This window comes from Temnothorax curvispinosus, unplaced genomic scaffold (genome assembly GCF_003070985.1).
Source record: "Temnothorax curvispinosus isolate PA1 unplaced genomic scaffold, ASM307098v1 QBEX01009261.1, whole genome shotgun sequence".
Classification (NCBI taxonomy): Eukaryota; Metazoa; Arthropoda; class Insecta; order Hymenoptera; family Formicidae; genus Temnothorax; species Temnothorax curvispinosus.
The window spans coordinates 774-28,591 of record NW_020219041.1 but is presented as its reverse complement, the minus strand read 5'-3'; the positions used below and the strand labels follow the sequence as shown (position 1 = coordinate 28,591).

Sequence of the window (27,818 nt, the reverse complement as noted above, 5' to 3'; positions counted from 1 at the left end):
CATTTTAACCCAAAACGAAGCTTTTCACAAAGTTTCATCGAAATCGGAGGGGGGCCGTTTTCGGAAGTTTATCCAGAAAACGTAAGAAAATTACATCTGGCGATTTAAACAATTTTATATATTTTTCGCATTTTCCTTCACTTCCACGTTTCCTCGCTACAAACGTAATTTTTGTGATCATATTCGGATTCTACAATTAAAAATGCGTAAGAAAACGTAAAAAAATTACGTCTGGGAATTTAAACGATTTCATGTTTTTTCGCATTTTCCATGTTTTCTCCACTATAATTTTTATGGCCATTTTTGGATTCTACGACTCAAAATACGTAAGAATATGTAAGATTTATTCGTTCCCGTAACAGTTCCCAAAACTCAATTTTGCGTACCCTTCTTAAGCAATTTTACAATCTTTTGTACGTTTTGCTTTATAAAACCATAGTGGCTACCATGAAAAAAATTTTCTAGCAATTTGGCAAATTTTTTTTAAATGCAGGTTACTTAAAAGTACAAAAAAAAACGTAAAGAATTTTGTGTTGTTCTGCACAATTGTTTTCTGGATCAAAATAGAAAAGGGAAAAATCGCTAATTTTTACATTATTTTTATCCATTTGTATCATGTCTACATGTTATTTAAACAAATTTGGCAATTATACCGTTCAATAGAGCAAAGTTTCAGCTTTAAAAATCTGTTTTTTTAATTGCGATAAGATGATTTTTAAGGGAGTTATAAGCAATCAAAGTCAAAATGCTAATTTCTTATTCAATCCGCGATAACTCAGTAACAAAAAATCGTAGAAACATTTTTAAAAAAAGATTTTGCAAGGAAAACTTCAAGCTTTTACGTTAGAAAGTCGAAAATTTTTGTAGATTTTTTTTTGTGCACGTGACAGGCCCACAAAGTGAGAGGAAAATTTTCTATTTTGTCCAGCTCGTAGTTTTTTATATGTAAAAATTACCAAACTCACAGAAATTAAAAAATAATAATAACCTTTCGAAAGTAGAGATTTCATCTTTAAAATCCTTTTCTTAAATTTAAATTTTGTTTATTTTTAACAAAGTTACAGCTACTTGAATTTTGCCTATTTTTAAAGAAAAATTTAGTGTTTCTTTAATTTTGGTGAGAAATGTATATATTGTATATGGGGCATTCCACGCCAATTCGCAAGGAGTCAAACTTCGACCTTTTTATTTTTGATGGCTGCTCGTTTTTTAACAGGTCTTTATGAGTATTAGACTCCTGTTAAATCGTTTCTATAATAAATGTAGCGTTTCCGAAATAGAGCCTGCGCAAAATGAGGACTGCAAAATTTTCAATGAATTTTTTCGCCTATTAGACAACGTCTAAAAAAAAAATTCATTGAACATAAAATACGCTATTTAGATCATAGTTTAAAAAAAAAATTATCTCAAATTTTTATAATAATGATTTTAAACTAATAAAGTAAAAAAACACACAAAAATTTGAATATCTCAAAAACCTCATTTTCTATTTTTTTGAAATTTATAGGGAATATTCTAGGGAGTATTAGAAGAATTTTAAGACTAGTTGGAAGTTGCGCAGAATTTTTGGGATTTTTTTATAAATTTTTTTGTGAGGCAGTAGTAATATTTGACTCACAAAAGTGTAGTTAAAAACGCGTTTTAGACAATTCTGAATTAATTTAGACATACTTTTTTACTAAAGCATGATAAAGATCTCGGCATAGCACACGACAATTGCGATGAATAGTGTGGGAAAGGCGAAAAAAATAAATTTATGAGGAAGTTTAATTCAATAAGTACATTTGTTTAAGAACATATTATTTATAATTTTATTATTTTGTGCTCAGTATAATTATTCGAAAATGCGTAATCTTTAACAATTAATTTATAATTTTTGGTATGACTTGGTATGACGCAGTGGACACGTTGAGTCTGAAGTATTCTTTTTGTTTGATCGTACCGACCTGTCAAAAATTCGGCGGCGATTTCAAGTATTGGGACAAAAAAATTATGAAATTGCCGTCGAATTTTTGACAGGTTGGTACGATCAAACAAAAAGAATACCTCAGACTCAACGTGTCCACAGCGTCATACCAAGTCATACCAAAAATTATAAATTAATTGTTAAAGATTACTCCTTTTCGAATGATTATACTGAGCACAAAATAATAAAATTATAAATAATATGTTCTTAAACAAATGTACTTATTGAATTAAACTTCCTCATAAATTTATTTTTTTCGCCTTTCCCACACTATTCATCGCAATTGTCGTGTGCTATGCCGAGATCTTCATCATGCTTTAGTAAAAAAGTATATCTAAATTGATTCAGAATTGTCTGAAACGCGTTTTTAACTACACTTTTGTGAGTCAAATATTACTACTGCCTTACAAAAAAATTTATAAAAAAATCCCAAAAATTCTGCGCAACTTCCAACTAGTCTTAAAATTCTTCTAATACTCCCTAGAATATTCCCTATAAATTTCAAAAAAATAGAAAATGGGGTTTTTGAGATATTCAAATTTTTGTGTGTTTTTTTACTTTATTAGTTTAAAATCATTATTATAAAAATTTGAGATAATTTTTTTTTAAACTATGATCTAAATAGCGTATTTTATGTTCAATGAATTTCTTTCTTAGACGTTGTCTAATAGGCGAAAAAATTCATTGAAAATTTTGCAGTCTTCATTTTGCGCAGGCTCTATTTCGGAAACGCTACATTTATTACAGAAACGATTTAACAGGAGTCTAATACTCATAAAGACCTGTTAAAAAACGAGCAGCCATCAAAAATAAAAAGGTCGAAGTTTGACCCTTTGCGAATTGGCGTGGAATGCCCCATATATATGTAGACCTTGATTTACATCATATTTTTTCAAACAAATAAGTACTTTTAATTACTTATTATTTGATTAATATCGTTGAAATAACAATTGTTTATATTGAATAAAAATATACTCCGGATAATTGAAAAAAAAATTCAATGTAATTGTTTTTTCTGTAGCATTACACAGAAAAAATTTTTAAATCGCTTATACAGATATAATTGGACCTTGCTTTGCATTAATATGTTCACCAAATAAGAAAATTTATTAAGATAACAAATTGATGTAAATCAGGGTCTAATTTACAGAGCAAAAATTAAATGGAAAAACGCGAATTCTAGGACTTCTTTCGTCGAGAGGCACCCTTTTCCATGACTCGACGTCCTTAGGGTTGCACAGATCTTATTTTTTCGTCAATTACTACCAATTTAGGGGGCGGCAACAAAAATATATTTTCTAATGACCACCCTAATATAATATATATATATACATATATATATGTTCTTGATTTAAAATATTTTAGTATTAAACTGTGTATATATAATTTAATGTAGTTATAATATTTCAAGAATTGTGCAAAAAGAAGTAAGTCTATCATGCTCGCTTTTTCGACTTGCGAAATGTGTAGTAAACGTGGCGATTTTTCTTTCATAATCTCGAATGTTTCATATATATAGACGTTTCGTAATGCTCGATTCTGAAATATTTAGCTCTGGAGATTTCCTCTTTTAATTATGAAGTGCCGAGGTTAAAGACCATGATAATGTTTCGTAAACAATTGCTCAACTCGTCGCAGGGGGTTCTCTCGTAAATACATTAAGCAACATGTAGCGTCTATGTATTGCGAAATTTCGAGCTTTGATGAAACTTTTTGATGAAATGCATTATTACATGCAATGCAGTGATAAATCATAATTGCTATGAGATTGATTGATTGATTAATTGATTAATATATTATGCTCAAGCAAAGCTAAAGAGAAAGGAAAGCATAACATTATAACAATATAAAAAAAAAACTAAATAATACATTGAATAGTGTACACGCAACTTAAAACTATACGCAACTTAATACTAGAAAAAAATAATACAGAAGAAGATTAATCAAACGCAGCTTAACACTAAGGAAAAAGCTAAAAACTAGAGGAGATAAATATAAGATAAGAACTTAACATGCGAATTTTGATAAAAATAAGTAATTACGAAGAAGATTCTTGAAAGTTGCAAAAGAAGTTGCTGACGTGATATTACCTGGAAGAGAGTGCCAAAAATAGATGGCCGATGAAAGAAAAAGAGAGAGAGAGAGAGAGAGAGAGAGAGAGAGATTAAATGGCTTTTACATAAAAACAAGTATAAAATTAAAGAGAAAAAAGAAAAGAATATTCGGTCATAGAAAGTTAAAAAAAAAATTAAAAAGTTGAGAAAAGAAATATTAAAATGTAAAATTACGATAAGAAAGTTTAATCATTAGAATTTGAACTCTCTTTTCTTACGAAATCGGTATCGATGCATACATCATGCCAACACGGTATAACTTTCATGCAATCTTATGCTGATAAGCATATCGTGTAGGCCATACGAGCGAGCCTCCAGACACGTCAAGGCACGCGAGTGCGCGCGCGTGTACTTGTTTCTGTTATGTGTGATTTCGTCATTCGCAAGTTTATAATTCGACAGCGTATATGCGAGACTGGAATATTATATTGTATCGACGTATATTCCCGAGTAATTTTTAAATCTTTTACGATATTAAGATGTGGCCAAAAATACAATAACATTTAAAATAAAATACTTAATTACGAATAATAATGCACATTAAATGTATATTAAGTAAATACCAAATGTCTGTAAATATATTATATTAAATAAATATTAATTATTAATTCTTTTCTTTGAATAATCGTTTGACAATCATAGGCGACCCCTTTGCATTTATCTCTGTAAATTATTAATTAAAATATAATAATTTATGTGTATAAATACGGTTAAAAACTCTTTAAAAGTGTATATATAAAAGTAATAAAAATATTTGTATTATATAAATAGTACATATACAAATTTATATATAAATTTATACATTATATAAATCAAAAAGATTAAATAGATCTATAATCTCTTAATATTTCATCGATCATAAGGTTACAAGTTGGCACTTGAATTTATGAACGTAACCTCGATAGAATCCGCTCCTGACTTTGGTCCGTAGTCCATGTACTGTCTGGCTGCGATAATTTATAAATTCAATATTTTCCGTGATAATATAGTGAGTAAGCAAGCGAGCGAGCGAGAGAGAGAGAGAAAGAGAGAGAGAGAGAGAAAGAGAGAGAGAGGAAGATAGAGAGAGAGAGAGAGAGAGAAAGAGATTTATATAATAATGATAAAAAATATTGTAGTAAATTGTACTCCTTCAATTTCCATTAATTTGAATGTATTTAATGTTTTATGTATATATTTATGTGTAAGAATATTTAAAAATATATGTAATTTTAATTGCATATGTAATTAAAATTGCGTGTAAATATAATTATATATTTAATTATATAAGAAACATTTGTATGTATTTTAATTATATAATTTTATACCAATTTATTTTTTAGTTTTTATGTAAAAAGTATGGATATTATTCTTACATTATAATAAAATATTTTTTAATCAACTATCCTATTTTTTAATTTGTAAGATTAATCATTTTCTTTACGTAGTTTTATGTATAATTCTCTTTTTAATTTTTTATTAGTGTGTGTGAAAACATAAAATATTCTTATAAAATATGAAATAGTGATTAACAATAGAAAAGTATATTTTATTTTTATTCTTTTTATCATATCATAATCTCCTATGCTTTCAGCAATCTTAATACAAGTTAAAGAAATATAGACACGTCAGATATAGCTAAATTATTTTCTACAAAATAAACACGTTATCATATAAAATCATTTCATTTCTCATTTTAACAGATTTTTCAACAGATTTTCAAATGCCACAATTTTAGTTACGTATAGTAAGATAGAGGACTATTTTAATATATTACTTCAATTATTTTTTATATACTATTTTAGAAAAAATGTATATTACATGTGCTGCGCGCGCACTCTACATAACTGCAATACAAAGAATCCCATTAATTACACTGTATACAATAAAAAAATCACTTTTTTTCGAGCACAAGAACGAACCTTGCGGCATCGATAATTTTTTAGACGTAGAATACGATCGTTTGCTAAATTGCTCTATTTTCTATTACGTCACAATTTTGAGATATTTGCAGATAAAGTTGCAATAATGAGCAATTTTAGTGTATTTTGGCATATTATAACTACGATATGTGACGTATCGGAGAAGTTTAATCACAATCAAAATTAAGTATGTTGTTAGGACTTTCAGTCCTTAAAAGGAATTTGTTGTGTCGCTTATGGTTAAAAAGATATTGATGATTAACGTAGTCTATTGCGTCAAAGTTGCAACTTACATAGCTATTAAGGATCTATGAAATATTTTTTAATCAAACCTAAGAGTTTTTTAGATCGCTGAAAACTAAACTTATGTCAAAGTTAATAAATTTAAAATGACGGAGCCAATATGGCAGATATAAAAATTAATATAATGGTAGTCAGATTAGTTTTCAACGACCTGAAAAATCTTTAAATTTGAATAACATAATTAAAAAATACTTCATTGATCCTTAATAGCTATGTAAGTCGCAATTTTGACGCAAAATAGACTTTACGTTATTCATTAATATCTTTTTAACCATAAGCGACACAAAAAATTCCTTTTAAGGGCTGAAAGTCCTAACAACATACTTAATTTTAATTGCGATTAAACTTCTCCGATACGTCACATATCGTAGTTATAAAATGTCAAAATACACTAAAATAGCCCATTTTTTGCAACTCTGCAAATATCTCAAAATTGTCACGTAATGGAGTAATTTGGCAAACGGGATCGTTTTCTGTCCAAAAAACTATCAAATGCCACAAAGTTCGTTCTTGTGTTTTTTTTTGTTGTTGTAAAGTGTTATTTTTCAATGACTTTATCCGAATACTTTTATATGCAGACTGACAAAAGAAATTAAATTATATAAAAAACAGTTACATTTAAGAAGACAAAAAAATTCGTTGAAAACTCATCAATAACTTTTCTTCTAAAATAATAAAATTTCTACTTAAAACATTTTTTCCTAAAATTGAGAACGGCGTATAAAATATGGTATTTAATATAATATGGAAGTGATATGGTATTTACATAGTGTACATATACATATAATAGTATATAGTATATATTATATAGTATATAGCGTTACATATTATTAGTTTTTCATATTTACTAAATAATCTTACATTTCTTCCTTTTTGACATTTATGACTGTCGAGAAAAATATATTACGCATTGTAAACATCACGTGGATGATGATGATATGATCGCACTGCTATAATTCTTTGTCTCTCAGGCGACATATCTCCTACGCGCAAACACGATTAAATAAAATTCTCCTATGAGTCTTTATCACTTATCACTGTTTTACACGGAGTGTTGAGTGGGCTCGAGTGCCCGAATAAAAGGCACGATCCTTTCATTGGCGGCTGGATAATTGTGTGAAATGCGGATCGTGGATAGTAGTCTTACTCGTTTGCCGTCTGTGTGAAACAGATAGCGGAAAGTAAGTGGACAAGTGAGACAGTCATATAAAAATAGAGCAGCGAGAGTGGCTAACGGCTTTCGGTATAAAATCCGTCCAATCACCGATTTCAATTTAATGCGAAAGTGAGTTTAATCGACGTCACCGCGCTACCCAAGTCGCTTTTACTTTCCAGAAAAATTTGATCGTTATTACATATCGGTTCGCGCTACAGAGGCTATACGTTATTTTTTCGATAATTGAATTTATTAGAATACTCTGTCATCTGATCCCTCGAGTTTTCGCAGCTTGTATATCAAAAATCATTCCCGGTTTAAAAAGTGTATTTTGATGATATGTGAATAAATTAATTTCCGAGCGTTTATCTCCTTCTTGTTGGGAATATCCTTTAAATCTTGATTGGTCCGAATAGCCGAATGATTTTAGCTACCAAAGACGTGACGTAGCGCGTGTCAGAGTGCATCAGTCACGACGTGATCCTTGGCTGTTTTGCGGTCATCGTTCGTGGACCTGCCCGGGTCGTCGCGATTTTACACTCCCCACTATTAATCGGGAAGTCCAACGGTAACTCCTCTTATCGGCCAATCCGAGAGACGGATCGCTGGGGCTCGTCTATGAGCAAACACGTTCCGTAATCACATATAAAGGAAGCGTTTTAACGGACACTGGTAACATGCCGCCAAAATTCCACGGTATCAGCTGGACGAATTTGACGCGGGTTTCGCGGCAGTTTGACGACAAACGGAGCATTTCTATCAACTGCCGCTGTGTCATCTCAACTGGCAATCTTCTCAACTCAATTTCGATTCATGCTCCGAAGATCAACCGTTCCACGCATTTAGTCGCACCGTCTAACTTCGTAATCGAAAAAGCCTGCAGGATGCCGCCCGCTGTCGATATCTGTCACTCTCAGTAAGTATCTGTTTATTTTGTTTTTTTAATAAAAGAATAATCGCTGTAATAATGACCGCTATTAATTAAAAAATGTAAAATAGAAAGATAGAAATCAGTATATAGCGGTGTTAAAATAGAAAGATAGAAATCAGTAGCGAAATACAAGTAAATAAGGACGTTATAATTGAAGTAATTTATAATTTATTCTCGTGAATATTAAAGGAAATAATGTAAACGTTTCGACTGTACTTTAATCTTCTTCAATGCAATAAAATTAATCACATAAAATGAGAATTTTAAAGCAAAAAATAAAGAGTAAAAGAGCTAACAATTAAACGGAGTTTACATAATAGAGAAGAATAAAGACGTAAATTAAGGAGGATGGTTGCTCATATCAATTTGATAAGAATTAGTTCAAATTTATGAAAAATATTTGTCTATGGAAATCTCTCGTCCATGCCAAAGTTGAAGATAATTGTCTGCATGGTTGTCGAGTAATTAATTATTAAAGTTATATTCTTTGTCTCTCTCTTATACACGGGCGACACAGCAAAAATGTTACCTAACCTGTAACGTAACTCTCGAAAGCATATTAAAAATGATAAGAATTTAATGAAAATAGGTGCAAATAATTATTTACATATTTAGAAAGAACTTTCTCGAAGACTGAAATAATTTGTCTTTATAGTTATCAAGAAATTGTAAAAATAAAACAGGACCACATTTATTATTTCTACATTTCAACGTGGATAATAACACGTATTTGGGTTTCAATTGTACAAACAACTCTTTTTAGACCTTAAGAAACAGTAATTGAATGCATTCTACACATTTATTTGCTAAAATTCGTTTATTTCACGCGACGAAAATCTAACCTACATGCTTTCCCCCTGCCGCACCACCTGCTCTACAGCGGGACGCTAACCAACCTCCTTAAGGCTGATGGCAGGGAACAAAACGTAGGCTCTTATGTCTGTCGTAGCTATTGACACAATAGCTTTTCACGACTTACGTAGTTACGTATACAGTTTTCTCTGCCTTCCCTGGCGGAAATATTTCTACAAAATTTAAAAAACTCTAAAATATAATTGCCAGAATCTATTAAATTCTACATGAATTTAAGAAGTACTACAAAATCCTACATGAAAATGCTAGAATTGGGACACTTTTGTAAATATTTGTAGTATTCTACAAGTAAGCAGATGTTTTAATTTTTTAAGATTTTGTTTCTTTTTAAATTTTTAAAATTTGTAGATCTTTGTACTATTTTTTATAAATTGTAGTTTTTCATAAAATACTACTTGCAATAATTTCTTGATTTAAGAACATTGTAATTTGTGGTACTATTTCGTAGATATTTCTACAAAAAAATAACCATTTCTACAAAAAATTAAATATTTCAACAAAAATGTACAAATTTCTATTTCTAGTTAAATTTTGTAGTTATTCATAGAAATTTTTTCCGCCAGGGTTGCTTTACGACTACAACAGACGTAAGAGCCTACGTTTCGTTCTCTGCCATCAGCCTATAAGAAATTAAAATAAACAAATAAACATAAGGTCAATATAGGAGACGTGTATAAAAATTGAGATATTTAAGAAGGATGAGAATCGAAAAAGAACGATATTCAATTATATTTCTTTTCCAAATGGTCGTAGAAAAACTTGCTAGAAAAATAAGATGACGCAATGGTGTCTAATTTCCTATATAGTAATATTTTATTAGTAAATATTTGCGCAGCGAAGTTGCACTTATAAACACGTCTTCTTTTAAATTTTTTATAAATATGAAAAATAAGAAAATTATTATAGCTGTTATAAAAAGTATAATACAATAAAGTAATATATATTATTCTAATAATATTAAAAAAAAATTTCAATAAAATAATGCAATGTGTAAATTAAAAAAATTTGAAGAAAAGTACATTTGAAATTAAACGTTAGCAAAACAAATCTTTTAAGTACATCATATTTATGTCTCGTATTTATGTATAGGTATGTCTAAAGACCCTCTAGGGAGAGACTGGCCAATTCGCCGCCATTTGCATGCAGGAAATAGTAAAGAAAATTAGAACAAAGTCGTCACTATTTTTTCGGTGCAGATTTTTAACAACAAAACAATTGATTTTAGTAAAATGTATACCGTTGTAAAGAGTGAACCCTTGGCTACAAAATTTATAAGGATATTTTTGGTCTACGTAGCTTTGTTCAACTGGTATAGAGTGAAAACGACAAAAGTGCAAAAATTTAAATTTCAAAATTGCCGGGGCAGAGTCGTCACTCCATTCTCGGACTGAATTTTAAATGAAAATTCATAATTTTGATCATGAAAAATGATAGGATACATTTTATTAATTATTTTTTAATAAAAAAAATGGAAACATTAATTAAAAGCACGATGGCGGAAAATAATTACAAGAAAAGCGCACACACTTATGTGCCCTACGCATATAGAGACAAAATTCATATATAATTGCATCATATATAATCACATATATTTATATATAATTATATATATAATTATATATATTTTTTTTTTCCCGGGGTGTTTCTCGTCAGCTTTATTCTGTCATCTCTGAGCACACGCAGCACATATATTATTCAAATCTTCGCAGGAATCCGACCACTGCTGCTTCTTTGACTTTGATTTTCGCCTGAAGCTTCCATGATATGGCTTGGTGACGACTTCGCCCCGGAGACACAGATTTTAAGTTTGATCGCTCATGAAATATTAGAAATCAACGAAAATAAAAAATTTTCACTGGATTCGTGTTCAGCATGCATTACTCTTCAGAATTTTATCTCGAGATTCGGTGAGAAAATAATATTTAAAATATTTAAAATTTTCAACGCGCAAAAAATTTTACTTTTCACCTCCGAAAACACGTTTGCTTTAATGAAAATGGCATACCTATAATCTCACTAAACTCCGTTGGTTACATAGGCACCATAAGTAGTGTTTACAATATGAATGGCGAGTTCACACAACATACAGATTTCAAGATAATTGTAATGACGACTCCGCCCCGGTGACGTCTCCGCCCCGGTCTCCCCTAGAGATCCTGGTTTTTTTTCCTACACTTTTATATTAATACCTCTGTCTTTCTTATTTCCGGTTTGAATGTAAATGGAGACAGAAACAGTTCGCCTCTTGGCCAGTCTCTCCCTGAAGGGTCTCTAAGTATGTCCTTCGTCACAGTACAAAAGCGCTTTTCCAATTTCGGAGTTTCTCGAAAATCGTCGGATTTATTCATAAAGACAACAGCACAGGACAATAACGATCGCATTGTGAAACCGGAATATTGTTACAATCTTACCGATAGTTGTCAAGTAAAAACATATAATTAGTTCACCGTCTTCCGAATTACGAAGAAGATAGAATAAATCATATTTCTTTAAACGAGTCTCCTGTGTTAATCGTTCAATATTAGCATCAAGTAAAGTTTAAATTTAAGTAAATATGTGATGCAAAAAATCATAGATAAGAGCAAAATCAAAGAAAAGTATGGAGAATATCATATAACTTATACTTTTCACTGTTACTGACTTTGCATATATTTTGTTTGTATTCGAAAACGAATAATAGAAATACTTGTCTAACTTACAATTTACAATGCATCCCTGCACTTGCATCATTTAAATATTAATATTTTTATATTTTGTTATATATTTGATGAAATAATTCAAAGCAAGAAAGAAAGAAATTATTTGACTGATATATTAGCCTCTTCGATTAATATTAGATATTCATTTTCGTTAAATATAATATGACAAAATATATAAAATGTTTCATTTTTTTTTTGTAAATATGAAGAAGGTAAACTTGTAATAAAATATGTCATCTTATTTGTATTATTTTAAAAATTGAAATTTTTGGTAGAAATTTAAAGAAATTTTCAATATACATATTTTGAGAAAATATTGAAGTATCTGACGTCTGTCTGTCTTTCTTGAAACCGGTGCCAAAATTTTTCTAATTTTTCAGAAATAGTGGCGATGAGTTTAATTTTTCATTAATGTACCGATTTTAGAAAACTATAAGTCATAATTTGATTTTTTGTCGATATAAAAAGGCATTCTTAAAGAAGAAAAAGAGATATGTCGATTTTTCAATTTTTTTTATTTTTGTCGTGTTGGCATAGAACTTTGTGGCACAATGTTTTCTTTAAAGCTCAGTCGATTACGCGGAAATTGAACCTACTTGCAAATAAATTGAAAGAATTATGGCAATCGCAAAAAAAGTGACATTTTTTCGATTAAAAAATCAATTTTCTGTTGTTTATAAAAATGTTATAAATAAACAATAAAGTTATAACGGTAGGTTCAATCCTTGGAGAAAATTATAAGGAATCAAATCGTACTTCACAAAATTTGATTGATTACTTTTTGAGTTATCTTGCACGGCAAATTGAAAAAAGTAGTTTTGAGAAAAACGTGTTTAAAGTTTACTTCTTTGCTGTCAGCCGAAAAATGCATGAAGATTTTAGTATAAAAGTTTTTAAGGTTGCTGAATCCGAATCTGATATTAAATTTTCAAAATTTAAAATGGCGGATTCAATATGGCGAATCAAAAAAGTCACAGTTGAATAAAAAAATAAAGTTTTTGATATTTTCACGATACTTACAGTTAAGTAACGCTCAGTCCGCTATTTCGAGCACATAAAATGCTTTCCTCTCCCACGAAGAATTCTTGTTTAGCGGTTTTCATTACGGTTTGCACACACACACATGCACACACACATGCACACACACACGCACACACGCGCGCACACGCACACGCACGCACGCACACAAATACACGTAAATACAAACACACATTTATACCAGATAGGGCAAAGCACTATAGTTGAGAATCTAGACAGGTATAAACAAAATTTTATTGTTCTCACAACGATAGAATGTCAAGGAAACTATAAAGTCGGTCCACATATTTGTGCTCTATCGATCTAAAGCGCGTCTCACTACCCACACAGCAAAATATATCTGAGATATAGCCAGATATTTTTATGCCTACAATTTTAAGTCAAATCTGAGATATCTTATTTTCAGATATTTACAGAATATCTACAGGACATCATTACTCGATCGATATCACATTATATCTTTGAAAAAGACATCTCTGCAACATTTGCATTCGAATATATGGCCGATTCATAGTTATAGCTCTTATATTTTATAAAAATCAACTCAAGTTTATTCGTAGCCAATAAAACAATTCTAGAGAAGTTGGACGCCGTACCGATCCGTCCCGGCAAAAGCCACACGCCGCGAAGGAACTTAGAAAATTTTCATTCGGACGGGGCCGAAGGTAACGGCCGCGGGGCGAAAACAACTCGCCGCGAGGGGACTTAGAAAACTTTTGTTGAGGCTGCGCCGGAGGTAACGACCGCGGCGCAAAATCAACATGCCTCGAGAGGACTTAGAAAATTTTTGCTCAAGCGAGCGCTATAGTAACATATGTGCTGCCGCGACGCGGCTACATGCGCCAGTACCTTCTCAAAAATCCTTACGCACTAGGATCGAGCCTGTGAGATACTTGGCTCTAATATTCGAGATATCATACAGTGCAGAGATCGCAAAATGCAAAATATTGGAATAGCATAGTATTGAAGCATAATTTTATTTATTGCGAATTTTTATGGAAGAACTTCTTTTATATTTGAAGGACTCAGAATTGATGACATAAATACGGAAAAAGAATTAATTTCATAAGTCGAGAATTTAAAAAAAAATTCTTTTTTTCTTCTTGCTATTTAGGTTATATGTGACATATCTGCTTTTAAATGAGAGGCATAGATATCCGACTTATATGCAGAATCAGATATTATATCTGAGATAAAAGTATCATGGCTTTTTATAATCTTGGAGATGTCTCTGAGATATTCTCATGATATCTTGCGCAATCAGATATTCCGTCATTCAGATATCTTCTAGATATCTTGGTGATATATTTTGCTGTGTGGGTAAAGGTGCTTTTATAAATTCGACAATAACACAAATACATTCTTGAAACCTTACACTATTTATTTATGTAAAAAAAAAATCGATTTTTTTCGTCTAGTAACACTAGAATCCCCCCTTAAGTTTACGATCATCCGTTGATTTTATGATTATAGAATTTAAAATTGAATGAGTGATCGCTCACATGCGCATATTCATATGTGCGCATATCATAAAACATTTAAAGTTTTACAATTTAAAAAGCTGTTTAATAATTATTATTACGACAATATCGTTCAGTCACATTTCCGTTAAAAAATTAATTATAAATTAATTTTTAAGTAATTATTAAATAATTTGTTGATAAAAAAATATAATAAATAAATAACATTTGCTATATTTGCAGTCAAAATTATGAGATATTTTTTTTATAATATCATATCTTTGTTTAACATGTTTTAACAAAATTATGCTTTTTCAGAAATCCGAGATTTATTGTGACTCATGCAGCAAAAAACCCATCAACTAAAAATGGACTTGATTATATCGGTAAAATACCTCTATTAAATGCATGTACGGTAGAGATCTCGTCCAAACTTCGCTACTATATTGAAGAATGCGCTTTACTGTGCAGTCCTAAAGACATTTATATATGTAATGGTACTGATGTCGAGTACATGCAAATGCTAAAAATTCTCCGAAAAAGTGGAACTATCGAAAGCTTGCCCAAATACGAAAATTGGTAAGTCTTAACATTTCAGATATTTATCTCATTTTACAAACACGAAGTTGCAGTATCATACACAATATATGCATGCATATATCTATATATATAAAGGAAAATGTCCTGACTGACTGACTCACTCACTCACTCACTCACTCATCAACGTCCAGCTCAAACCCCTGAACCTATAGAAACATGAAATTTGAAGAGTGTATTCTTCTCATGACGTAAGCACTCATTAAGAAGAGATTTTTAGAAATTCGACTCCTAACGGGATGAAAAGGGTTAAAATTTATTTACACGGATTCGTTAATATCTCTTAGGGCCGGTTGTTTCAACTTGTTGGTCAGCTAACTAATAGTTAAATCATATGTCCATCTCTGTCTAATGTAATGGATAAACAAAGACATATATATGATTTAACTATTAGGAAGTTTACCAACAGGTTGGAACAACCGGCCCTTAGGCCCAATGAGATATCGGCATTACGAATATATATTTGGAAAATATATATTTGTAAATATATATTTTAATTCATATTTATATTCCTTTGCAAATTATGTCCTCGTAGAGAAAGAGAGAGAGAGAGAGAGAGAGAGAGAGAGAGAGAGAGAGAGAGAGAGAGAGAGAGAGAGAGAGAGAGAGAGAGAGAGAGAGATGATTTATTATGCCCAAGCAAGGCTAAACGGCAAAAATAAGATACAGTTCTGCAGTATAAGAGAAAATATATGCGTGCTCTCCCTCGCATATGAGACAGGCAAGAATGAAGTAGCGAAGAACTGGATACTGAAGTGTCCAATAAACTAGCGTAGTATAATTCCAAAAACTATAGTATAACTAAGAACTAACGCAACTTAACTAGTAATATATACAATGTAACTAACAACTAATGCAACTTAACTAGTTATATATACAGTATAATTATGTAGTAAAGAAACAACAACAATAAACAAGAAGGACAGGAGAAAACAGAAGACATAAGTAAGAATGGTACCCTGTTTCCCGAGCAAGCAAAAATGCTTTGAGAAGATTCTTAAAGGTAGGGAATGAGGAAGTAGAGGTGATATTAACAAGAAGTGAGTGCCAGAAATAAATAAAAGAAAGATGAAAAGAGTTTCTGTAGGTGGTTGTTCTGTGAGAAGGAATATGAAATGTATGAGACGCAAGAGAAAGGCGGTCAGATCTCCTCAACAGCGGATCAGGCAACGTAAAATTTTCCCGCAAGTAAGAAGAAGAGCACATGTGAAGTATGCAAAACATTTGACAACCAAGAAAATATAGTTTTCTATTTTCAACTAAAAGCCATCTTAATTGGCGTCTATACGGAGTAATATGTTCATCTCTCTTGAGATCAAAGATAAAGCGGATGCAACAATTGACGAGTCTCTGTAATAAAGTATTTAACTCACCACTTAAACCGTGATAGACTAAGCAGCAGTAATCAATGTGTGGCATAATTAGAGCTAATACCAGCCTTATCCTTATATAACCTCGTAGAAAGAAAATTTTTATTAAACTTGAGTTTATGCAAAGAAAAATGAACTTTTTGAGAGATGTGTAAAATGTGTTTCCTCCAAGACAAGTTAGACGTAAAAATTACACCCAAAATTTTGGCTTCATTAACAAAGGGTATAGGTGTTTGGTTTACAATAATAAGTGGTAAGCTATGGTCAATATCATTAACATAGAAATGACTACCAAAAATCAATACCTTATAGATTTCGCAGGATTAAGTCTAAGACCATTCAAATTTGCATAGTCAAAAATAGCATTCGCATCTCTAGAAATCATTTCAAGACCATGGAGAATGTCAGCACGAGAACATTGGAGATATATTTGTATATCATCAGCAAAGAGCATATAATACACAAACGACAGAAAACCACCTATATCGTTAATATACAGTGCAAACAGAAGAGGACCAAGTACAGAATCTTGAGGGACGCCGGACGATGTGAACAGCCAGTCTGAGAGATTACCTTCATCATCAATTACAGCTTGAGAACGGCCAGTGAGATAGGAGAATATCCACACAAGGACCTCGTCAAAGAATCCTAATTTTAACTTCATAAGTAAACGAAGATGTGGAACAGTATCAAAGGCTTTACTGAAGTCGAAGAGAATCATAATTGTGATAAGCCTAAGCTGTCATCAATTCCTTTTTTTATGTCATCACAGACGCGTAAAAGTGCAGATTGCGTGTTGTAACCTGAACGATACGCAGACTCTCTGGGATTCAAAAGATTATGCTTGTTTAAATAGTCAGTGATCTGTGAGGCCACTATTCGTTCAAGGATTTTAGACATTTCCGGAAGATTAGCAATAGGTCGAGTATCAGATGGAGACAGAGGAGTGCGAATCTTCGAGAGAGGGCGGACAACGCACGTTTCCATAATGAAGGAAATACGGAGGATTGAAGTGAACAATTGAGCAGTAAAGTTCCCATTGGGAAATAACAGGCCAGGCAATACGGAGAACATAAAGCGGAATGCCGTCCTGGCCAGATGCAAAGGAATGAAGAGGTTCATTTGTAATAAGTTTATATACATCATCAGGCTGAATAGTAGAGAAAACAAACTTTGAACGTTGAGAAGGACTAGAAACTAAAGCAATGGCTGACATGAAGTTAATGAACGAGCAAGGTGATGAAGTCTATTAAATACAGAGACGTAATATAAATTTAGTTGATCAGGTGAGAAAAAACGGAGAGAAGAAACCGACGTAGACTTGACAAGCCCAAGACGGGCAAGTTCACTCCACAATTCAGCAGAGTCGGTTATGTTAGTAAGAGAGGCAAAGTGAAAATCACTCTTGGCGCGCTTGATATCAGTGTTAAGCTGGTTGCGAAGATGTCGGTATCTGGCATAGCCAAGAAGACTATTGGAACGTTTGGCTTGCTTATACAGCTGATTACGTGTACGGAGTCGGGATCTAAATTCATCTGTGAGCCAATGAATAGGAGGCCTTCTAATCACAGATCTACGAGCAGGAGCAAACACATCCAGCACGTCAAGCAAGGTAGACGACAGACGAGAACAAACCTCCTCAACGTTAGTCACATTCACAATCTGAACATTAATTGCCAAAGAATGAAGATGCTCAAGGAACGCAGAGGTGTCAAAGTTCCTATAACTACGCCGCAGTACAGACTGCTTAGAGTCAAACGCACGATTTAGAGAGAATGACATTTCAAGTAGATCATGTCCTGTAATGAATGGGCTCGAGGATTTGGTAAACGAGAGAGAGAGAGAGAGAGAGAGAGAGAGAGAGAGAGAGAGAGAGAGAGAGAGAGAGAAAAATAAATATATTCTATCATCTATTTGCGTGTATTATATATAATTATATATAGAGATATATATATATATATATATATATATATATACGCGATATATATATATATATATATAATACAATATATTTCGGTTGGTTTTTATGATAAAATTTAGAAATTAATAATCAAAACAGATTTTTTTACAACAACAAAAAAATTAACACAATTTTTAGAATTAAGAAAATATTTATTTTCTTTTTTTTGAAATCAAAATATGTATTTAATAATTATTTAATTTCAAAAAAGATATTCTTGTAAAATGTTTTTGGCTAGAGGTCCGTATGCAACCTCCTTTCGATTTTGATCTACTTTGTAGGTTACATATTGCAGGCACATAGTAAAATATTGCAGGTACGTACTAAAAGAAGTTGAAAGTGCCAAAACTTGCGAAATGACTATTTCCTTAAATATTAAAATTTTTGCCTGAAAATCGTAAACAAAGCGTGCGGCACTCTACATCAGGTTAATCCACGCACGCACTTTCGCACCCACACAACAATTGGTTTGAGTTAGGTTAGGTTAGGTTTTTGGAAATAGTTGAGTTAGTTTTTTCGAGATGGAGCCCCCCACCTGTAAGGAGGGCCACAGTATAAGGGCCTTGGCACATAAAAAAACTTAAGCAGTAAAACTTTAAGCAGTAAGAAATCAACAGTATGGATTCGCTACCGCTTAGGGCCGTGCCTTAAGTTCTTGACTGTGATTGGCTGATTTGCTTACTGGTTGAGTTTTACTGCTTAAGTTTTTCTATGTGCCAAGGCCTTAACCAGTAGTCCGACTCTCTGTCGGCACCTTTGATCTATCGGTTCCCGATTCGTTCTCATTATTATGGAAGCGCCAACGACGTATCTACGGTTAAAGGGCCCCGGGTTTTCAAGGTTGTACTTAGAAGTTAAAGCGCCCCAGGTTTTCAGGATTTTATTTACAATTAGAAGAGGCGCATAAGAACTGTATACATTATTCACGCGTTAGAAATGGCCTAGGTAGAAATACAAGAAAAAAGATTGTACGAATAAAAAATGATTAATGAAATTGCTAGCATAGCAGTTTCGATGAATTGTTCAAGTGCTAATTAGATATAAAATAACTATTATAAATTATAAAATTAAATATTAATATATTATTATAAATTATTGCAAATTATTATAAATTATGAAGTTAAAGTTGAAATTATAAAAAAAATAGTGCAATTATTTTATTTGTTGTTAAAGATTTTAAATTCGTGGTAAAGTTTAATTAAAATTAATAATGCAAAAACAATATCATTTTTGCAAAGTTGCATTTATTGCATATACGGCGGTATATATTTATTACATACATTTACATATATATGTAAATACATTACATATATTTACATGTACAGCGGTATTTATTCGTGTCTCCAAATAATCATTTTATTTTTGCTTGTGGATGACTTAAAGTTGTAATTTATAAATTTTAACGTATAATATATGCGCATTCTAAAAAATAATTTTTTTAAATATAAATGTGAGAAACTGCTGCATGGGTGCTTAAATATTATTACTTTAACCTTCGCTAACAATTTTTGTATATTTTTTTCTAAAACAATATTTTCAAAGTGCTGATTAAAAATCGCTGCCAACGAGCACACGTAAAAAATAAAATTATTATGTGGCATTTTTAAATTTCCGAAAATTGAATTATTGCTTTAGTATGCCTTAAAAAAAACAATAAATTGTCGAATCTTCAAATTCTACGTGATCAATACTATATTCTTTGCAAATTGTGCATGAATGTTTCTTTAAACATTTACCAATCAAAAAACCGCATATGTAACGAATTGAACTTTTTTCAACTAAATTGAGCTTTTCATAATCAGTGTCATCCGGCGTAAATGTATCAAAAAGTCCGCCTTCACTTTCTTCTTCAATTTCTTTCATTTCATCTCCAATATCTCCATTCAATCTGCTTAAATCTAGCAAGATATTGTCAAAATCATCTTCGCAGTTTTCGTTTCCCGTATTATAGAAATCCTGACACAGCAATTTTTTGAATGCTCGAGTGAACTGCCAGGAAGGAGGGTTCGGACAGTTTTCTCCTCCTAAACAAATTTTCCCAAAAAAGTTTTCTATAGGATCTTGATTTAATCTCCTCGTTTGCAGAGAAACAATTCCTTCTTTTTCTTTGAGACATTCCCATAGTTGCAGTACGCCTGAAATAGTAACTTTCCAGCCATTGATAAAGTTCATTTGATTTGTCACGTTCTGATCATTGTGATTAATAATTAATGAATCAAAAAACTTTAAACATTCTTGTAAAAAGGTAGTCTGGAATTTTTTCCTTTCGAAAACGTGAGCGTGCAGTTTGTCTCCCTCGTATTTAGAGGTGGAATTTAACATGTCAAACAGTTTATCAATTTTGTCTATGAAAGTTACCGTCCCAACTGCATCAGTTGATATTTTTGCAAAATGGATATATGAACTTACACCTGCCACCTTTGACTAAGAAGCTGAGGAGCTAATCGAGTTTTCATTTTTTCCTGTGGCCTTGAATTTAAATGAGAGTAAGTTAATTTTGGCGCCAACCTGAACGGCATTGATTGATCGATCTCATAAAATTGCCTTACGTAACGTATGTTAGCAAAATATTGGCCAAACTTGAAAGTATATTTTAAAAACTTATTTTGCGTCGCCTTTATCAAATGCGGCACATCAAATAAGAAAAAGATCTTGCGGTTGTTCAGTGTAAAATATGGGGTACTAGGCGTAATTCCTAATTCATTTGCGAGTTGCTTATTCTTAGGACCCATATCACATATTACAGCAGCTACTGTTACACCAATATTTTGCAATTCAAAAATACATTGAATGAGTAATTGTTTAAGAACTGCAGTTGAACAAGCTGTATTCGAAAGTTCATACGCAAGAGGCTGTTTCCAATCACCAAAAATACTTCTTGCAAGAAAGACGCATGAAAATTTTGCTGGTTGGAATTGCTTTTCATTGCCACTCTCATGAAAACCGATAACTTTATCAGTTTTTTTATCATAATACAAATGGCATTTTAATGACATTTCATCAAAGCATATTACGCACATTTTTCCAGACTCTCGCATAGTTGCAAATTTATTGGCCAGTAAATTGAACACGTTTTGATTTATGCCGCTTGTAATAGAAATATTAAGTGTTATATCATTGAGAGTCGTTTTACTTGGCAAAGAAAATATCGATGACAAAGCCCTATACGCTCTTAGCCCTTTAAAATACAAATTCAAGCACAATCGTTTAAATTCTAGGGAATACCTCTGACCTCGGACTTGTTTCTTGCCTGCTAATACTTGTTCTTTTACAAACAATGCTATCCGCGGTGGCAGATATTTTTCACAGTCCTCCAAAAATTGATTTTTTGTACGTGGTTTTTTTATCGTTTCATTCAAAGTGGCAATCTCTTTTTTTAGCATTCTAATTTCTGCTTTTAATTTTCTCGGAGTACGAGTAGACAAATCGTTCGTGGTTTGAGTAACTTTATGACTAATACTCTGTACTTCTTTGTGGTTTCTAACACCACTGGGCCCTGCGGTGACTGCAATGTTAGGATCTGCAATATTGTTGTTTGCTGAAAGAACGACGATTAAAGGCTGAAGAAATTTGGCGATGTTAATTGGTTCCAAGCTGACATTGTGTTCCGCTCGTACATCAGGCTCTGCGGAAAGCTGCGACCTTTCTCCCTCTTCCAACGAATGAATGGTTTGTCGCATGCCATATGAAGTGTTACTTTTTGCATTTGCACAATTCTGAAATCAGATTTTATAAAGATCACGTTTAGCAGGTTTAAACCTATCAGCTGCAGTATCCTCTAATCAGCAGCTCGATTCTTTTACTTAATCTTGAATTGATCATTTTTAATTTACTTACCACATTGTGATCATTTTCTAAATTTTCCATATTCTGATCATTTTCTACATTTTCCATATTCTGATCATTTTCTAAAACCATATACTGATCATTTTCTAAATTTTCCATATTCTGATCATTTTCTAAATTTACCATATTTTGATCATTTTCTAAATTTTCACCCAAATTGAGAGTTGGTTGAGCCAGAGGAAGTAAACGGTTTTTCAAATAATTTGTATATATTCTGTCCTCAAAATGATCGCTGCAAACGGGAATAAACACGTTCTAATTTTCCTTTCAAAAGATCCTCGCGACGACACGCAATTGCCCACTGTCTTAACCTAAAATTATTAAACTTGTGTATTATGATTTAAAGGAAAAATAATTGTTCTGTAACATGTACAAAAAGTCGATATATACAAACCTTTCGGCATCCTTAGAGAAACGAAAGAAATGACAATTTGATTTTTTGCTCGTATTTCGGCAATCTCGAACGCTACAATAAATTGTATAACCTATGCTGTTAGGCATTTTGGAAAATAATCTAATCGAAATTATCCAAAATATCAAGTATTTCTGCGCGTCACACTGATTAACGAATTTATTTTTATCTCATCGTCAAACGTGTGATTGCAACCACGTATAAACTGTGGCGCCTCGGCGGGGTCACACCGACGTTGAACTACCACGCATACAAAAATCCTCTGATTGGTCGCTTCCAACAAAATGTCGATGCGCAGATCGGATCGGCGCGGTACCAAAACAATTGACAGAGTCGGACTACTGGTTATACTGTGGGGAGGTCAGAACATACTGCATTCACACACACACTTTCCCAACCATACAACAATTGGTTTGGGTTATAGGTTAGTTTTTTGGAGGTGGAGCCCCCCGTAGAGAGGGGGGCAGAACTTACTGCATCCACAAACGCATTTTCTCACTCACACAACAATAATTGAAGGGTGGACCTTGCTTCCTTTGCTTACAGGGCGAAACAAAGTCTATTATTGTTTAATTTTATATGGGTTTTCCACGCGAAAAGAGAATCAATATTGTGTATATGCAGTCAAAAAATCCAAAATCTAGTAAAATAATAAAAATTTGAATATTTAAGAAAATAGTCATTTTTGCACAAGTTGGTACTGGGGCTTTCGACTTCTTTTAGTACGTACTACGTACCCGCAAAAGTGGATCAAACTCGGAAGAGGTTCATATACAGAACTCTTACCATGTTTTTATTTCTAATAAAGAGGAAATGGTCCAGAGTGTCCAGACTCTTATTACATATACGTTTATATTATACATTTATATTATACGTTTATATTATCTTTTAAATATATTTTATGACTTTATGTAATAGTTGGTTGGCAAAGACTAACCCTGCAGATGTGGCACGTGTCGAGAAATGTACGTTTATCAGTACAGACTTGAAAAGTGATGCTATTCCTATACCGCGTAAAGGTATAATTGGAGAGCTTGGAAATTGGATCTCTCCTTATGATATGGAAAAAGCTATTTTAGAACGTTTTCCAGGTTGTATGAAAGGTTAGCAGAAATTTTGGATATTTACGATTTGTTGTCGATTACCAAATGTACCCCACACAGCAAAATATATCTGAGATATAGCCAGATATCTTTATGCCTACAATTTTAAGTCAAATCTGAGATATCTTATTTTCAGATATTCACAGAATATCTGCAACACATTATTACTCAATATCACATTATATCTTTGGAAAAAGACATCTCTGCAACAAGTGCATTCGAATATATGGCCGATTCACAGTTAGCTCTTATATTTTATAAAGATTAACTCAAGTTTACTCGTAGCCAATAAAACAATTTGAGAGGACTTGGACGCGCGCCGTAACGATTCGTCCCGACAAAAGTCACACGTACACCGCGAGGGAACTTAGAAAATTTTCACTCGGGCAGCGCCGGAGGTAACGACCGCGGCGCGAAAGCAACATACTGCGAGGGAACGCAGTATGTTGCTTTCGCGCCGCGACTACATGCGCCAGTACCTTCTTGTAAGCAAAAATCCTTACGCACTAGGATAAAAAGCGAGTCTATGAGATACTTGGCTCTAATATTTTTCGTGATATCCGAGATATCATACAGTGCAGAGATGGCAAAATGCAAAATATTGGAATAATATCGAAGCATAATTTTGAATTTATTGCGAATTTTTATGAAAAGGACGTCTTTTATATCTAAAAAAGGACTCAGAATTGATGACATAAAAATGAATTTCTTTTAAACTCTCAAGAATCATTTTAGAACAGAGAATGAATACAGAAAAATAATTAATTTCATAAATCGAGAATTTAAAAAGAATTCTTCTTTTCTTCTTGCTATTTGGGTTGTATATAACATATCTGCTTTTAAATGAGGCATAGATAGCCGATATATATGCAGAATCAGATATCATATCTGAGATAAAATCATCATGGCTTTTTATAATCTTGGAGATGTCTCTGAGATATTCTTATGGTATCTGCGCAACAATTAGATATTCCGTCATTCAGATATCTTCTAGATATCTTGGTGATATATTTTACTGTGTGGGACGTATTATATTGTGTGAACTATACATATATATAAATAATGTATTAAAAATATAATATAAGTTTACTTATGTAAACAATTAAAAATTAAAAATTATTTAATGTTATATAAATATAACATAAATTTTGTGACATAGGACGCACTATGTATGTGATCCCCTTCAGTATGGGACCTGTAGGTTCTCCACTTTCTAAAATTGGTATAGAAATTACCGATTCGGCTTATGTAGTTTGTTCGATGAGAATAATGACTAGAATGGGAGAAAAGGTACTTGAGGCTCTGGGAAATGATACTTTCGTTAAATGTTTACACTCGGTGGGTGTGCCGAAACATAATTCAAAAGTCAGTATAACTCACTCATGGCCATGCGATCCCGAAAGGACGATTATCCTTCACAAACCTGCCAAAAACGAGATTGTGTCTTATGGAAGTGGTTACGGCGGAAATTCTCTATTAGGAAAAAAGTGTTTTGCGCTTCGAATTGGTTCCACGATAGCCAGGAAAGAAGGATGGCTTGCTGAACATATGCTCGTATGTTTTCCATTTTTTTATATAGCCCCATCATAATTTATCCTTTTTGTTCCTTTATTAGATAAGAAAAATAGCTTTACTGTTATTAGTTATTTTTATTACGTTTGCTATACAACGGTGAAAAAAAATTTGATTTATACATAAAATATGTCCATATGTTTTTTCTCTTATAATCTATTATAATCTTTGTTCGTATATACAAGAAAAATAATAAGAAGAGAAATTAAAAAGTAATTAAAAAGATATTGTTTGCATTGTTTTCTTACAAGAAAGTATAAAGGTTGAGGAAATGAGAAAATTTGCCCGTTTACTTAATGCAAAAGAAAGCAATGCAAAAGTTACTTTTTTTATTATTCTTTATTCGGTAAATCTTCAGAAAACCCACCTATATGAAATAATGAATAAAAATATCCAATTCTTACGTATTTTTATCCTCTGAACTTGAATATGATACTTAAAAATGGCGCTCGGGACAAGAAACATCGAAAATCGCAAAAAAACAGAAAAACGCAAAAAGTCATTGAAAATCAGCTAATATCAGCTTTGGCATTAGAGCCAAAGCACATATGACAGTCGTATTCGTGTATGGACGTAAGTAACACACAAGCTTTGGCGTATCCTGATTTGTCAGGTCGAGGACTACGACCGTCGTATATTGCTACGCTATGTTATGTGCTTTGGCTCTTAGCTGAATATTGATGCTAAATCAATATTCGTAATTATGCATAAAAACATCACACTCTCCAATAATCTTGACCTTGACATATGTTGCCTTGCAAAGTATATGAGCTTTCCACGCGTGGAAAGTTTATAAACTATGAGGCATCTCGTTTTGCGTGGAAATTATGTATTCGTGGAGGCAGTAATTGGACACATGCTGTAATTTAATTTTCAAATTAAAAATTACCATACACACACACGCGCGCGCGCGGAGGAGTGCAAGGGGGGCCTTGGGGCCCCCCTCCCGCAACCCCTTCGTCCGCGCCGGTGGGCAGGGTGGACATCACTTTACAACTTACAAAGTACATGCTAAGTTGTAAAGCGAGGTCCACCCTGCCTATCGGCAGAGGGGGTGCGGGAGGGGGAGCCCAAGGCCCCCCCTTGCACCCCCCCCCGCGCGTGTGTATGTATGTGTGTATGGTACTTTTTAATTTAAAGATTAAATTACAGCATGTATCCAATATCTAGACACTTTAAGGAGTGCTACATTACCGCATGTGGCTGCAACATACATGAATGTATAAATCCATCACGTCAAGTGAATGTAGTCGTCAACTTTAATTGTTAATATCTCGCTTCGCGGGGCAGAGTGACACTTTTTTCTGCCAGGATCGGTCATTCTGTGCAAAAACGCGTCGATTAAGCCTAAGTTTAACGAAATCAGTGAGAAGTGGGCTCTCCTTCACTTTACCCCTTTATGATGGTTTCTCTTCAACTTGTAAGTCCGATCGCCATTTTTAAGTTTCATATTTATGTTCAGAGGACAAAAATACATAGGAATTGGGTATTTGTATTCATACTAGACATCGCAGACGCGCGCGCTATTTAACAACAAATACACAACTGTCAAAATTATGCTATGACAGCCGCTCACGAAGTTAGCGTAGCGAGAGAACCAATTAGCATCGCGGAAAAAAGTCAACAATAAACTTCCAGACTTTCGAGAAGACTTCAAGAGATGCGAGTATCGATTTAACATGCCTTTTTTAGATATAGGATAAGATAGGAATTTTATGTAGGTGGGTTTTCCGAAGATTTACCCTTTATTCTTATTATCATTCTTGGACACAAAAAAAATTAGTCTTTAATCAAGACCTGCAATTAATACAATTATTGTTTTATATATAAGCAAGAATATATATATTTTTTCAAAGAATTTTATATTTTTGAATTTCAAGAATATTATAATTTAATTTGAATATTATAATTGTCACATATACATATAAAAAGTACAATATGATTATTTTGATGATAATGATGTATTTTTCTTTTTCCGATTTCTTCTTCTTTATTGTAACATAATAAAATTGAATTAACATTATTTGTGTTCATGTAGAGAATATTGAGTTTTAAGGACGTTCTCCGGCTTCAGTCGTGCTCAACTTGTATTCGTGCTTAAAAAGATGTTTATATACAAAATATTACATATAAGGTTTGTTCGCGCCGCATACTCCAATAAACACCAAGAGCACTTGGATCACGGATAAAAGGTGGCGATTGGAGCAGATGAATTTTTGGAGTGCGTTGGAGTGATTAGGAGCATGGTGGGGCATGCGACGCGAACAAACCTATAATAACATCTAAAAAATAAGAAGTTAACTTCACGCGTGAGAACTCATGCGGCGTTGCCAAGTAACTGACGCCTCTTCTCTTCTGTCACTCTGAACCGAGCGAAAAATTCATCAAATCGCGTACTTTACACAAGTATTTCTCAAAAACGAGTACACAAGGGTATTGACACTTAATTGCATATTATTTCTATTTTTATGGAGCATCATATACTAATTTTTCAAAAACATTTAGAGAAAACTTCTT

The 27,818-nt window shown here is 32.6% G+C and overlaps 1 protein-coding gene across 4 annotated transcripts; it reads left to right on the top strand.

The window, feature by feature from the left end:
- The first annotated feature begins 7,332 nt into the window (after positions 1-7,332).
- LOC112458843 (phosphoenolpyruvate carboxykinase [GTP]-like) lies at positions 7,333-25,334 on the top strand. 4 transcript variants are annotated; one of them, XM_025022661.1, is made up of 5 exons: positions 7,333-7,465; positions 7,871-8,356; positions 14,760-15,020; positions 23,545-23,729; positions 24,889-25,334. In XM_025022661.1, exons 2-5 carry the CDS (start codon positions 8,118-8,120, stop codon positions 25,317-25,319), a joined length of 1,116 nt encoding a protein of 371 aa, XP_024878429.1. In that variant the 5' UTR covers positions 7,333-7,465; positions 7,871-8,117; the 3' UTR covers positions 25,320-25,334. The 4 variants fall into 4 exon arrangements, with proteins under 4 accessions (XP_024878429.1, XP_024878428.1, XP_024878427.1 ...); XM_025022660.1 differs by having other exon boundaries at positions 7,857-8,356; XM_025022659.1 differs by having other exon boundaries at positions 7,333-7,569.
- Positions 25,335-27,818: the final 2,484 nt, after the last annotated feature.